This window comes from Coenobita brevimanus, unplaced genomic scaffold, assembly GCF_032717465.1.
Source record: "Coenobita brevimanus isolate Jiangsu-jjx unplaced genomic scaffold, ASM3271746v2 jjx.HiC_scaffold_1228, whole genome shotgun sequence".
Taxonomy (NCBI): Eukaryota; Metazoa; Arthropoda; class Malacostraca; order Decapoda; family Coenobitidae; genus Coenobita; species Coenobita brevimanus.
The window spans coordinates 8,488-24,022 of record NW_027642043.1 but is presented as its reverse complement, the minus strand read 5'-3'; the positions used below and the strand labels follow the sequence as shown (position 1 = coordinate 24,022).

At 42.5% G+C, this 15,535-nt stretch overlaps 1 protein-coding gene across 1 annotated transcript; it reads right to left on the bottom strand.

The window, feature by feature from the left end:
* Window positions 1–3,344: 3,344 nt before the first annotated feature.
* Window positions 3,345–14,154, bottom strand: LOC145389531 (zinc finger MYM-type protein 1-like). The gene is made up of 2 exons (XM_080264804.1): window positions 14,100–14,154; window positions 3,345–5,281 (listed from the first exon to the last, which is right to left on the bottom strand). The coding sequence occupies exons 1-2, from the start codon at window positions 14,152–14,154 to the stop codon at window positions 3,345–3,347; spliced, it is 1,992 nt and encodes a 663-aa protein (XP_080120930.1).
* Window positions 14,155–15,535: the final 1,381 nt, after the last annotated feature.

Genomic DNA, 15,535 nt, shown 5'->3' with positions numbered 1-15,535 from the left:
CGAATAACCCAAGTCCTTCCACATCTACAGTAGTTATTTGATTCTGGTTAATGCCAGATTTTTGTTGCTTGGAAACCCCTAGTAGTAATAGAGTTAACTAACTTTGGGGTATATATATATATATATATATATATATATATGGAGAGGATGGAGGGTGAAAGACTGACGAAGAGAGTGTATGTGAGTGAGGTGGAGGGGGGAAGAGGGAGGGGGAGGCCGAGGATGAGATGGAGGGATGGGGTGGAGAGGTATATGAGAGAGGGGGGTGTGAGTTGGGAGCAGGGCAGTGAAATGGCGGGGGACAGGGCGACTTGGAGGCGATTTGTTTGTGGCCACCCCAAACGGGATTGAGGCGTCTGGCAATAGATAGATAGATAGATTTCTTTAGAGAACAATATATTTATCAGTCATAAATTTCAGAATGTTCAAGAAATTATTATGGATGAGCAGATGAAGGGTCAAGACTTTCACAATGATAAAAGCATTGTTATACACTTCCCTGTACCTATGATGTCATCTCTGCATCTTACTTTTTCACCCCCACTTTTGCAACAGTGATATCACACCCAAAAAACATTAGTTTGAAAAATGGCTCAAAAGCAGTTTTAGAATGGTAGTATAAAGCCAGCAGCCAAGATTTTGTCTGGCATTGTTCCCTGCTGTGTTTACTGCCCATCAACCCAGCCCCTCAGTAAGATTTATCCTCCACAAATTTGCAAAGCTTGCCACCCCTCCACTGCCTAGGAGAACTGTACAAAGGTTATTAGGCAGTCAGTACTTTTTGTTTTATTACAAAGAATAATACTGTGCTGAATAAGATATTTCCAAGCCCCTTCCCCTTTCCGTACAAATTCCCACACTTCCATGACCAGCACATTTGATTGACTGGAACAATCCGTTTCCACTCCTTCCCCTTTCACATATCACCTCCATGTCTGGATTCCTTTCAAAAGAAGATCAGGATGGCATGGTAATTTTTTTTCTCTGCATTCTGTGTCTTTACAGTTATGTTTATCTTCATTTACTTTAGGTTTCTTTTTCCTCATCCATACTTTCTTCCCAGAGAAGTGAGTTTTCCTTGCTTTGCATTCAGCTTAAAATCAGAGCTTTAGAAAGGTGTTAAAAAAGAAAAAAATGTATGCAGGGTGGGGCAGTAAGGTTAAAATTCCCAGCGTCGTGACTTATTCCACCAGTAATTTTTACATCCATTATCTGTTAAAAAAAAAAAAAAAAAAAAAAGTGAGGTACGCTCATTAGTAAAACACTGGTGCGAGATGGAGGATTAGAATCACCTCAGGCCGGGTGCAGGAATGTGTTAATACTGAATGTAAGGCTTGCTTCTCTACTTCTGTACATAGTAACTTATAATTGATGTATTTGAGAACCAGCTATGTTATGGTTTCTGCATATTGCTTACAATACAGTATTATGATGGAAAGTATCCTTGGATGATGAAGTCAGAGTTACTGAACATTATAAACTCTGACACTGAAAAGACAGGATATGTGTGACATTTATAAAGACAGCATTGCTGTACTGTGTATTTATAAGTCCAGAATAAGTTATCAGATAATGAATTGTATTTTTACCCGATAACTCAGTTAATGTGGTTATCAAATCACATGCATCAAATCACATGACAGAGAAATATAATGGTAAGAAGATGATAGGGAGTCTCGTAAACCTTTGTGTGACCCTTCTCATTTTTGTAACATCTCAATTCATTGTGGCATCTTTTTATTTTGTGAAATCTCTTTATATTGTGACATCTCCCTCCCCAGTCTGACTGCACCTTTTCCCTCCACTCCCATTACACCTCCTCTCACCTCATCTCCTCCCCAGTTTAACTCCACCCAGTCCCTCTTCTTTCACCTCCTGCTGTCTTCCAGAAAAAAAATTAAAAATAAAGCAATTAAGGAAGCTTTTCGTATGGTTAAGTCATCTGGACTTCAACTCATTATCTCTAGATGATGATGTTCTTGCTGCCATCAGATATTTTTATTCAGCTTAATCAAGGTTCTAAAACTGAAATGATTTTTTCAGGAGCTGTTTGGACTGTCATTCATGGACTTTGTCATAGAGGAGAAGAGGAAGTGAGAAAAAAAGTGGAACAAAACTCCACCTTCTGCCTTCATTCTCTAGTAAGTGTCTGAATGTGTCTGCATTGTTATGTTTTGGCTCTAGGCCCATCTGGACATGAATTTGGTGGTCCAGTTTTTTTTTTATTATTAGCCAGAAAGATTGTTGGGAAGGACTGTTGCTATAAGTTGTTTTGGCAAGGGGGGACAGACGGATATGGAGGTGTTGGTGTGATGGTTGCGGAGAAATGGGTGGAATATGTTATGAATGTTATGAGAGCAAGCGATAGGATATTGGTAGTGAAAATTCTGTTCGGTAGAAGGATAGCTGTGATTATATCGGCATATGCTTCACAGCCAGGATTGGATGAAGCAGAGAAAGATAGATTTTGGGATGATTTAATGCATGTAGTGGGTGGTATGCAGGATGATGAGATAGTGGTTGTGGGAGGGGACCTTAATGGTCATGTAGGTGAAGCAGCACAAGCAGTGGCGGCGCCAGGAAATTTTCATTGGGGGGCTGAGGAGGGGCTGGGGTAAAATGTGGGGGGGCTTCACAAAATGTCATCAAACTGAAGTGTTGATGGAAAATTGATATGTACATATTCATAATATCCGAATGTACTGAGGTTCATTTTAGACACCTGTACTCTTTGAAACTGCGGTGTTAATGTATAACATTTCTTATCTCATCAAAAATTCTGCCAAATGAAATACATAAAACTAGCAAGGAAATTCAGATTAATGTATACGCAACATAATAACATTTATTATTTCCAGTTTATTCCATAAGATTGAAGTTTAACTCAATTAATTTAGACATCATGTGTAAGCAAGCAGTTAACATGACAGAAAAAAATTCTATGTTATGAAGTTAATACAATCTGAAGAATCAGAAGAATTTTTAAATCAAGGTGTAACGACTGTCACGTTACTTTAAAACTATGCGCCTGTTCTGGTGATTGGCAGCAAATGTGTCTATAATGGCATCAATGTTCAGCTGTTTGGCCCTCCTAGAATTAATTGATATTACAGCAAGGTTGCTGGTGCGGTTGTTGCCACTGCTGTTCCTCAAGTATGTCTTGAGGAGTTTCAGACATGAGAAGCTCCTCTCACAGGCAGCTGAGGTGACAGGGAGGGTCACTGCAATGCATACAAGTTTATACAGATCTATAAAGGCGTCCTTGTTTGACTCCAGCATGGCTGCGAGCTCAAGTGGTGTGGACACTTCCAGGCCATTGTCTCTCTTCCTAGCTATTAGTCTTGTCAATTGGTGGACCTCCACTGCAAGATCACCCTCTGCCACTCCATAACTGGCTGCCATTCCTGACAGCGCTTTTTGTCCAGAAATGTAATGTGCTTAGGATTCAAGGCAGCAGCACCCATCAGAACATTACAGGCATCAGATGAAAATCGCCTGCTCAGCTCATTGAGCATTCTATCTATGATGGCATAGAAGGTCCTTCTCCTGGCATCTGGTATAGCTCCATCCCTCTGACCTGTACTGGATGTTATGATGAATTCATCCAGGTGTCTGGGAGCAGATCGTTGTCTACCTGGACGCTCAGTCTCAGTGCGTATCCCAACTACCTTGCACAAATCCTCAGCAGCCTCCTCTAACTCCTTCCAGGCAGCTTCAGTCCTCATTTCTGTCAGTCCAGACATGACAGACTGCATCAAGTCCTCTGCAGAGGCCAGCTGAAGGTCATGTGACTGGAGGTGGTTTGACAGTTGTTTGGTCATCAGTAACACTTTTTCCATGGCCATCAGAATTGTCACAAATTGCTGATCTAGCAGGATGCACAGGCCCTTTGCCTCAGTGGCTCTGTGTGCATTGTCTCCCTCCATGAGACGTTTCAAGGTTGTCACTATGGCAGGTAGGGTTCTTTTCACTGCCAGACAAGCAGCATGTTGGAAGGTCCATCTTGTGTCAGACAGTTGCTTCAACTCTATGTGCTGCCTTGTGGGATTTAATTCTTTTTGCACCTTTATAAATTCTTCATGTACTACTGACGTAGAGAAGAACTTGTACAAGCTCTGTATAGCCTGGATATTGTGTACACAATCAACGAGCACAAGGTTGAGCCTGTGAGCATAACAGTGGACATACACAGCCTGTGGTACCTTTCTCCTAAACCTCTCCTGTATACCACTGATGTGCCCTGACATGACTGCAGCTCCATCGTAGCACTGGCCAATGCAGGCGTTGTGGTCAGTACCACATTTGGCCAGGGTCTCCAAGATCTTGTTGAGCAATGAGTCTGCATCCAGACCCTCGGCTGCTGTGAAGTCAAGGAACACCTCATGAAGGCTCTGTTTGTGGAGATACCTCACCACAATGGACAGCTGTTCTTGTTTGCTGACATCCTTGGTCTCATCCACCATTAGGGCAAAATGCTCTGCTCTTAGGACCTCGTTGCTGATGTCCTCTCTGATTATTGAAGCTATGATGGCGAGCAGTTCATTTTGGATATCGTGGTGCGTATATTTAGCATTGCCAGGACCACCACTCAGTTTCTTTTTGACAATGTCATCATACCTGGAAATCAGGTCCAGCAGTTCCAGGAAGTTACCTTTGTTGCCAGAATCAGTGTCTTCCTTGTGACCTCTTTGGGCAACATTTTGGCAGGCTGTGTAGAGCAGTACGTCTATTACTGCTCTAATGTAATGTCTGTTTTCCTTTACAGTTTTTTCATGGTTGGTAGTAAAAGCATGTAGGATCCTAGAACCTGTTGCTTTCTGCATCTTAAACTCTGTCCAAGCTTGCATAGAAAACTTGTGTCCTGCTGAATTAACATGAGACTTCAGAGATGAGGTTGCCTTCTTCCAGTTCCGAAAGCCGTCATGGGTGAAGGACTTCTCACATTTGCTTAAGTGTACATGACCGAAATGACGACATGCAAAGCAGAATGCAGCATCTAGGGTCGTGGAGTACTCCAGCCACGAATGATGATCACGCCAGTTCTTGTTGAATGACCTTGACTGGCCACTGTATTCTGTGGCTGGGTATCTCTTCAAGTCTGGACAGGTGGGACCACTATCTGGAAGCTGGCTCAGGTCCTTGGGTCCAGGTAGTAGTTTCTCACCATGGGTGTGAGAAGTGCCCTCTTGTGGCTGGGGTTCTGCACTAGCCTCACCTAGTAAGGCTGCAGACTCACAATCACGATCACCACTGTCCAGGTCCTCATTAACAGCAGGTGTGTCTGTAGGAGGATCATCATCTCACGGCCTCTTCTTGGGAATCTTGGGTAACAGGTAGCGTTCCATGATCAACCTGGCCTATGTGATCAAATATGATAAACCACCATCAGTTACTTTCATAAACAGGGAAAACAGCATAAACAAGCACACAGATCACAGAAGCATAAAACTGCATATTAGCATTACAACAGACCAGATATTTTCACACTATTTTATTCTTCCTTCCACAGCTTCTTATAATCTTATAGTAGCCTATATACATTTGTAAGTAGAAAAAAATCAACTTACACCATACCTGTAAATCAGTGCAAGACGAAAACCACAACTAATAAGCTCAGCTGCTCAGTAATTCAGTGTCTACTGCACTAAGCAATTAACAGCCAACAGACTCGGAGATCTACACACAACCGCGTCGCGTGGTAGACTGGTCTGGTAGCTGACGGGAATCGAACAGGAATGGCTCATCGTGCACTTGATTCGTGAATGCTGGGCTAGGCTAGGAGCCTAGGACCATGTAGGCCCTATAGCAGTGTGAATCCTTTACTTCATTTTAATCAAATATATTCAAATTTATTAACTTCCTGCCTCGAATTATGACATAATCGACATTCAATTATATTTCTGAAGACGAGATAATAATCGTACAGTCGTAATACACTAAAAGAATGGCTAATGTAGTTTAATAAAATAATGCTGTATTTTACTTTCACTTATCATTTTCATTATAGGATATGTAAACTAACCATCTGAATTACAAGAATTTCACAGAATATATTATAACATAAGTTACCCTTAGTATTAGAACTAGGCTGGAAGTTTTCCTTAGAAGTTGAGTCAACTGATAAATTTTCCGTAATTTCCGTGAAATTACTATAATTCAGAATCTGCTAAATGCTAACAGCTAAAAATAATAATCACGATTTAATCTATTGTCTTGAATCTTTTCCTAAACTTATAACACTTCGTTTCGTCAACTTTTGTGTATTATTTGTAAATAGTAATACAAAATTGAAAGTTCAAATAAGGGACGTCCTGCCTAAATTCGCCTTTGGAATCTGGCAATATTGGGGGGGCTTGGCTCATTATTGCAAGCCCCCCCTTGGCGCCGCCACTGAGCACAAGGTTATGAAGGAGTGCAAGAGGGATGTGCATATGGTATAAGGAATGCAGAAGGGGAAAGGATGCTCGAGTTTGGGGAGGCAACGGACATGATTGTGTGCGACACGTATTTTAGGAAAAGAGACAGTAGGTTAATTACGTATGAGTCTGGGGGAAATAGCAGTCAGATAGATTATTTTCTGGTTAGGAGGGCCGATAGGAGGTTAGTGAGGGATGTTAAAGTTATAGGAAGTGAGGAGTGTGTGCAGCAGCACAAACTACTGATTTGTGATATGGTGCTTAAGGAACGATTGATGAAAAAGGGGACTTATGTACCTAGGAGGAAAATATGGAAGCTGAAAAACCAAGTAGTAAGGGATGCCTTCTATAGCAAGTTGAGGAGAGTGGTGGCTGAACAGGGAGCTATAGACAGAGGCGTTAATGAACAGTACAGAGCCCTCAAGAACAATCTCTTGAGAGTTACTGATGTAACATGCGGTTGGGCAAGAGGACCACCAAGACATAAAGTAACTTGGTGGTGGGACGAGGGTGTAGAAGCTTCAGTTAAGGAGAAAAGAAGGCTTTTCCGGGAATGGAAGAAGGTTGGTAGCAAAGAGGAATTTTTGGCTGCCAAGCATAGGGCTAGAAGAGAGGTATACCAGGTACAGGGCAAAGTCTGAGTCACAGAGACTTTTAATTGATAACCTAAATCATGGGGAAAGGAAAAATATGATATTTAGGGTGGCAGGTCAGGTGAAGAGGGATAATCGGGATATTATAGGTGAGCAGTGTGTGAAGAATGATGAAGTAAGGGTACTGCTGAACAGTGAGGATATTAAAGATGCATGGAGAGAGCATTATAACCGGTTGTTGAATGAAGGAGTTTGACTGGGACAGAGAGGGTTTGGAGCCAGCAGATCCAGTGTCTGGCCCTTGCCCTTTGATTGATGCTGCTACTGTGAGTGAGGCAATAGGCAGGATGAAGGTGGGGAAGGCAGCAGTTGTGTCAGGGTTGACTGCCGAAATGTTGAAGGCCTCAGGCGATACAGGGGTGAGTTTAGTCACTGACCTGATAAATAGGATTATTTATGAGTGTGTTGTCCCAGATGATTGGCTGAAGAGTGTAATTGTAAATGTGTATAAAGGGAAGGGTGATGCCCTGGAAAAGGAAATTACAGAGGTATAAAGCTTTTAGATCAGATAATGAAGGTAATGGAGAGAGTTTTAGAAGGTATGATTAGAGAAAGAGTGAATATTGATGAGATGCAGTTTGGGTTTATGCCAGGTAGGGGGACCACTGATGCCATATTCATTGTTTGACAGCTTCAGGAAAAATGTATTGGTAGGAGAAGGGATCTTTATTTTGTTTTTATTGATTTGGAAAAGGCCTTTGACAGAGTCCCTACAGAGGTGGTGAAGTGGGCAATGAGAAAGCTTGGCTTGGAGGAGTGGCTGGTTAGGGTGGTTATGGCCATGTATGTGGGTGCTCACACCCAGGTGAGAGTGAATGGAGATTTGAGTGATGAGTTTTCTGTGAATGTTGGTGTGCATCAGGGGTCAGTCTTGAGTCCCATGTTGTTTATCATGGTACTTGAAGCCATTTCACGTGACTTTAGAAACGGACTCCCGTGGGAGTTGTTGTATGCTGATGATTTGGTTTTGATTGCAGAGAATGAAAGGGAGGCGGAGGAAAGGTTTAGGAAGTGGAGAGATGGTATGGGGCAAAAGGGTTTAAGGGTAAATGCAGATAAAACAAAAGTGATGATATCTAGGGTTGGTGGCGGTACTGTCAAAGACGAGGGAGAGTGGCCATGTGCAGTTTGCCACAAGGGCGTGGGAAGCAATTCCATCTTGTGCAGTGTGTGTGATAAATGGGTGCATAAGAGATGTAGTGGTATCAGAGGTAGACTACGAGATAATGCTGATTTTATTTGTACGGCGTGCCGGGGTGAGCAGGTGGAGATTGTCAGACGTGAAAGGATTGAACTTGCTGGTGAATCTCTTGAGTGTGTGGAAGAGTTTTGTTATTTGGGAGACATGTTGTGTGATGGAGGTAGCTCTGTGGCTAGGGTGAGAAGTGGTTGGAAGAAGTTCAGGGAGCTCTTGCCTCTCCTGACATTGAGAGGGCTCTCCCTATGTGCTAAGGGGTCTTTGTATGCAGCATGTGTTAGGAGTGTAATGCTGTATGGCAGTGAAGGAGGAAGATATTCGCAGGCTCAGACGTACAGAAATGACAATGATTAGGTGGATGTGCAATGCGTCCCTGCCTCCAAGGCCTGGAGGGGCTTGGTTTACAATGGAAGAGTTGAGAGGTAGGATGGGACTGGAGTGTATTGGTGTTGTGATGAGGAGAGGTAGACTGAGATGGTTTGGACATGTGAAGAGGATGGGGGATGATAATTGGGTGAGGAAGGTGAGAAGTGTTAATATTGGGGGTGGGGTTATGAGGGGTAGACCGAGAAAGACATGGGACGAGGTCATTAAGTGTGACCTTAGGGTTAAGGGACTGAACAGGGAGGCTGCAATGGATCGTACAGCGTGGAGAGCCGCCATTAGGTGACCAAGGCCGACACATGCAAGCATGTTGGAGCCTTTAAAAACGAAAACGTGTGTATGTGTGTGAACCTGGTGGACTGAAGATTGAAATTGCTTGTGTATTTTACCATCACTTTGGTGGATAGGGAGGGGATTAGGGGTGTTTGTAGACCCAGGAGGGGAGCTGTCCAACTATACATGTTCCACACCATATGAAGGCATCCCTCTGCAGCATTATTCCTTGTAAAAAGAGCAGTTATATTCAGCTTACAGGAATTTTTTTTTTCCCCTATCAGCATGATAGACTTAATTTATGCACGATAGTGCCAGGTGATCGGACTGATTACCCAAAGGTGATTTTAATCGTGTTACCATCACATGTTTCTGTTCACTTTATCTCGCTCAGTTTATTCCTGCCAGTGTCTTTTTAATTTTATTCTTAACATCTTCTAACCATTTTATTCTCAGCTTAGAATAGGCATTTCAAACTGGAGGTGCGATTATAAGTCCCGACTCCCAACATACGAGGCCTTGCTTGGGTTGAATAAAATCACATGATACTAACTAAAGATAGTTATCACCTGAGGGTCAGTGAATTAATCAAGGGTCTTGGATGAAAAGTGTTAATTTATAATATATTCTTCAGGTTCTGACATTGAATCTGCCTTATGGAAGCTGCATGGTCATGGAATCTCCGTTGTTGAAAATACCTGTTTTGACGGTCATCCACTTCTCAGTCAACTGCTTCCACTATCAAGTAAGTAGCCACCTTGATGATTTTGTGTGTGTGTGTATTTACCTTTCTAATTTACCTAACTGTATTATACAGGATTTGCTCTAAGCTCGTCATGTCTAAGGTTAGATACCCTCTGAATAGACCTCGTATATGCATGCACATTTACATACACATACAAATGCAGGCATATGCATGTACACATGCACATACAGGTCCATATACGTGCACATTTGCATACACGTACACATACAGCCAAATTTACGTACCATACTTATACACATATAGGCACATTTACCTATACATACAGATACAGGCACATTTATGTACACATACATATAGTCATGTTTTGATATGCATAGTCACATTGAAATTCACATACACAGAGCCACATTTATACATATGTATTCATATACAACCATATTTACATGCACATATAGGTACATTTAGATAAATACATAAACAGATAGAGAGATATTGAACACATACATTACCACACAGTGTAGAGTTGTGAGATGAAAAAAAAAAAAAAAAAAAAAGAGAGAGAGAGAAAAGAAACGTGGGGATGAAGTCATACATTGTGACCCCAGGGATAAGGGACTGAACAGAGGCTGTTAGAAATCAAGCAGGATGGAGAACCATAAAGTGACAAAGGCCAACACATTAAGCATGTTGGAGCCTGTATAAACAAATTGAAACAACGCTGCTCTGTGGTGGAACTCTGAAGGTGCCATGAAAAAAAAAAATAATAATAATAAGTTGTCTATCCTCCATTTCCTCTCTTTATTTTTTTCTTCTGTTTGTTTAGCCAGGGAAGAAGGAAGCAGAGGCTGAAAGCCTATAAAATTGTTCCCTTCAGGAAAAAATAAGAAGTGATTAATTCAAAATCTGTTCATTTAGATTTTAGAGATACCAAGACACAGTGTGCTGAAAAGACTGGCGGGAAATACAGGAAAAGGAAGACAGTTCCAGAGTTGACCTGTTGCATTCATGAAGGACTGGAAGTATCAGTTAATTCTTGCATTAGAGTTGGACAGAAAAGACTCATTAAATTTAATGGTGCCATGACTCATTCTTAGATCTTTAGTGGAAAAGTTTCTAGAGAAAGGAAAGAAGTTGTATGCGGCTTTCATGGATTTGGAGAAAGCATATGACAGGGTGGATAGACAAGGATTGTGGAAAGTATTAAGAATATATGGAGTAGATTGGAAGTTGTTGAATGCTGTGAAGAGTATGTATGATGGTGCTAAGGCTGCAGTGCGTGTTGATGGTGAACTAAGTGAATTTTTCTCTTTGAAGGTTGGGTTGAAACAGGGATGTGTCATGGACATGTCTCCATGGTTGTTCAGTCTGTACATGGATGGGGAAATAAAAGAGGTACAAGGTAAGGTAGTGGATGTTGGAGTGCCCCTGGTGAGAGAGGATAGAGTTTGGAAACTCCCTGTACTGTTGTTTGCAGATGATACTGTGTTGTTGAGTGAAGACGAAGGGGAGCTGCAAGGCTTGGTGGATGAGTTTGGGAGAGTGTGTAAGAAACGGAATCTAAAGGTGAATGTAGGGAAGAGTAAAGTGATAGTCTTTGAGAGAGGTGAAGTCAGTGAATGTACAGCGAGGTTGGATGGTGAGGAATTGGAAAATGTGAGTACGTTTAAGTACTTGGGTAGTGTGATGAGTAAGGATGGAGGTTTGGAGGATGAAGTGCTTGAAAAGGTACAGCAGGGAAGAAAGGTTGCTGGTTCCTTGAAAGCAGTGATAAGAAACAGGGAAGTGAGCATGGAAGTGAAAAAGTTACTACATGACAGTATTGTGATACCAACGCCAACGTATGGAAGTGAAGCTTGGACGTTGTTGGAAGGACACAAGTCAAGTGTGAGAGCAGTGGAAATGAGTTATTTAAGAGGACCCTGTGGAGTCACAAGGAGAGACAGGCTGACGAATGAGGATATAAAGGAGCGTTGTGGTGTGGATGTGGATGTGATAGGAAGCGTTATGAGGAACACATTGAGGTGGTTTGGCCATGTGGAGAGGATGGAGGGTGAAAGACTGACGAAGAGAGTGTATGTGAGTGAGGTGGAGGGAGGAAGAGGGAGGAGGAGGCTGAGGATGAGATGGAGGGATGGGGTGGAGAGGTATATAAGAGAGGGGGGTGTGAGTTGGGAGCAGGGCAGTGAAATAGCGGGGGACAAGGCGATGTGGAGGCTATTTGTTTGTGGCCACCCCAAACGGGATTGAGGCGTCTGGCAATAGATAGATAGATAGATGACTCAGTTCCCCAGTTCTCTCAGATGAAACCAAGCTAGTAATACAGTATCTGCACACAGGGAAAGTGTATAGAGGATACCATAATGAAAACTGCCATTTCTCATGCTACTGTATCAACATAAAACTACAAAGATCAGATTGACACAAGTATCATACCTTCTAACACATTAGGACTATCTACATACATTACACCTTGATAGATTGTACTAACACAGTACTATCCCTCAGAATATGTTATCTGCATTAAAAAAATATATATATATATATCTATAGCCCGACGCCCTAATCCCGCAAAGGGTGGCCGCAGACAAAACGCCTCCAAGTAGCTCTGTCACCCACCATTTGACTACCCTCCACCCAACTCACCCCCCCTCCCTCATATACCTCTCAACTCCATCCCTCCACCTCATCCTCGGTCTACCCCTACCTCTGCCTCCCTCCACCTCACCTACATACACGTTCATTCTCCATTCTCTCCACATGTCCAAACCACCTCAGTGTATTTCTCCTAATCTTCTCAACCACATCCACATGTACTCCACAACGTTCCTTCACTTCTTCATTCGTCAACCTGTCCCTCCATGTCACTCCACATGCCCCTCTCAAGTAACTCATTTCCACTGCTCTCACTCTTGACTTGTTCCCCTCTTGCAAGGTCCACGCCTCACTTCCATACATCAGGGTAGGGATCACAATACTATCATGCAGTGACTTCTTAACTTCTATACTCACCTCTCTATTTCTCATCACTGCTTTCAGTGAACCAACAACCTTCCTTCCCTGCTGTACCCTGTCACACACTTCATCCCCCAAAGTTCCAGCCTTACTCATCACACTACCCAAGTACTTGAATGCACTCACATTCTCCATATCCTCACCATCCAACCTCACTGTACATTCTGTGACTTCATTCCTCTCAAACACCATAATTTTACTTTTGTTTACATTAACTTTCAGCTTCCTCCTCCTACACACTGTCCCAAATTCATTCACCAAACCTTGCAACTCCCATTCATCTTCACTCAACAATACTGTATCATCAGCAAACAGCAACACCGGAATCTTCCAACTCTCACCCTCATTCATTAGAGCCACCCCCACATCCACTGCCCTACCTTGCACCTCCTTTACAACCCCATCCATGTATATATTAAACAGCCATAGAGACATCACACAACCCTGTTTCAGTCCTACATTGAGATCAAAGAACTCACTCAGCTCACCATCCACTCTCACCATAGCCCTAGCTCCTTCGTACATACTCTTCACAGCACTCAACAATTTCCCCTCCACTCCATATATTCTTAATACCTTCCACATACCTTGCCTATCTATTCTGTCATAAGCTTTCTCCAAGTCCATGAAGGCAGCATACACTTTCTTTCCCTTCTCTAGATACTTTTCCACTAAACATCTTAGAACAAATATCTGATCTACACACCCTTTTTCCTTCCTAAATCCCCCTTTTTCTTCTCCAACTAGCTCCTCTGTCATATGCCTAACCCTATCAATGAGTATTCTACCATATATTTTACCAGTCACACTAAGAAGGGAAATTTCCCTATGGTTACCACATACTTCGCTCTCCCCTTTTCCTTTGTATAAAGGAACAATTATACCTGATTTCCAGTCCTCTGGAACCCTTCCCTCTTCCCAAGCCAATCTACACAACTTCCATATCCACTCCACAACAATCTCATCCCCACACCTCAGCATTTCACCACACACTCCATCAATTCCTGGGGCCTTTCCCAACTTAATCTTCTTCATCGCTTCCACTACTTCCGACCTACTGATCTCTTCCTCCCTCTTCTCATCTCTTCTTCTCCCAGCCATTCCCCAACCACTTATACTCACACTGCTCTCACTTTCTACATTGAACAATTCCTCAAAGTGCTCCTTCCATCTCCTCAATTTCTCTCTCTTCTCCACCAACAATCTATTATTCCTATCTTTCACTCCCCTACTATTTCCCCTTTCACACTGCCTTACTTTATTTAACTCCTTCCAAAACAATTTCTTACTCTCCCTCCATTTCACACTCAGATTCCTCCCAAACTCTTCATCCACTTTCTTCTTACTCTCCTTCACCAGTCTTAACACAAATGCCATCTCTCGTAATACATTAGCTACATAAAAGAAAACCAGTTAGATGATATTAACATGATACGATACCATCTCTTTCAGCTCACATTGCATACTGTTCATTTCCGCATCACTGTCTATCCACCTAAAGCCAGACGCCATGATCCCGTAAGGGGTGGCTCTTTGAGTTAGTTGTTTACGGGGAGGTGCACTAACTCTCCGCCAAACCACTTGTGGACACGTAGGTAACACGTGTGGGTTGGTTATATGGTTACCACCCAGCTTTGTAAGTGGTTTCCTGGCATACAGGCAGCCATTAGGCTTGTCATGCAATGTAAAGCCTTCTGTTAAGGAAAGAGGAGGAATAAAAAATGACAGGAAAAATGAGGGAAATGGGAAGGTGAGGCAGGCAGACACAGAGAAAGAATGATAAAGGTGAAGGAGTAAGTAGGCAGCACTACATCAAGTGAGTGGATGATGGTCACCACCACCTACCACAAGATAATAAAGTACATCAATTAAATCCTTCTCATAGTTTTCACAAACTCTCCCAGACCACTTGCCAGCTCAGCCAGGCAGACAGGTTGATGAACAACACCAACACCAACTCTCTCCCTGCTTGTATATCAACAGGTCATCTCGCTCCTCAATGCACCTTACAAGATGTTCGTCTCTCGTATCGAACTCTACGAAGTGTACAAGATCGAGATCATTGGAGACGCCTATATGGTTGCATCAGGACTGCACGATGAAAAGGTGAGTAGGTTAGGGTAGAGTAGGGCAGGAGAAAGGCAGGAAAAGCAAAGATGTTTGGGATAGAACAAGCAGTGAATATATGTATCAAGATATATTCTGGCAGCATTGGCAAAGAATTATTTAGCACCAGATCATTTTTCACAGTATGCTCAAGTTGTGTATAAATTGCCAAAGGGTACCAAAATATTTGTAGCTTTTAAAAAGTGGAGTTATACCAAAGTATTTTTTTTTTTTAAATGGGGTAGAGTCTAGCACAGATTTTTTTGTCTATGCATGGCGGGTGTGTGGTGTATCACTGTGGTGCTCGGGTAACTCACTCTCTCCCTCACTAGACACACCCATAGGCTTCACCAACCTGGACCACTCATATACACTTCACCTGTCTACCAAATCATGAGCCACATGGGCCTAGGTAACGTCATGTTGATTGTACACATAAGGCCGCTGACACACTTGCCTGAAGTATGTAATTGACATGGTGAAACAACAGCACTCAGGGAGTGCATACTTCTGCCCAGGTAGCACCACCACCCTTTTTGACCTTGACCTTTGATCTGTTTGTTTCCAAAATTTAATCATTTGTTCCTTTGCTGGTCCTCAGTCAGTAATCATTATTTGGTGCAGTTCCATTCACATTTTTCTATAATGTTGCTAACAGTTAGACAGACAGACAGACACAGACAAAGAGAGACAAAAATATAACCTCTTTGGCAGAGGTAATGAAGCACAGGGTTAGTGTGTGTGTCTGCACCGCACGAGTTCGAATATTTTACCATACGAATTGGTC

Bases quoted from the DNA above. Each gene is read 5' to 3' on its own strand.
- LOC145389531 (XM_080264804.1), bottom strand. From the start codon at position 14,154: ATGGCGTCTGGCTTTAGGTGGATAGACAGTGATGCGGAAATGAACAGT. The intron at 5,282-14,099 runs GTGAGCTGAAAG...ATCCTCCTACAG, and splicing joins GGAAATGAACAGTATGCAAT to ACACACCTGCTGTTAATGAG.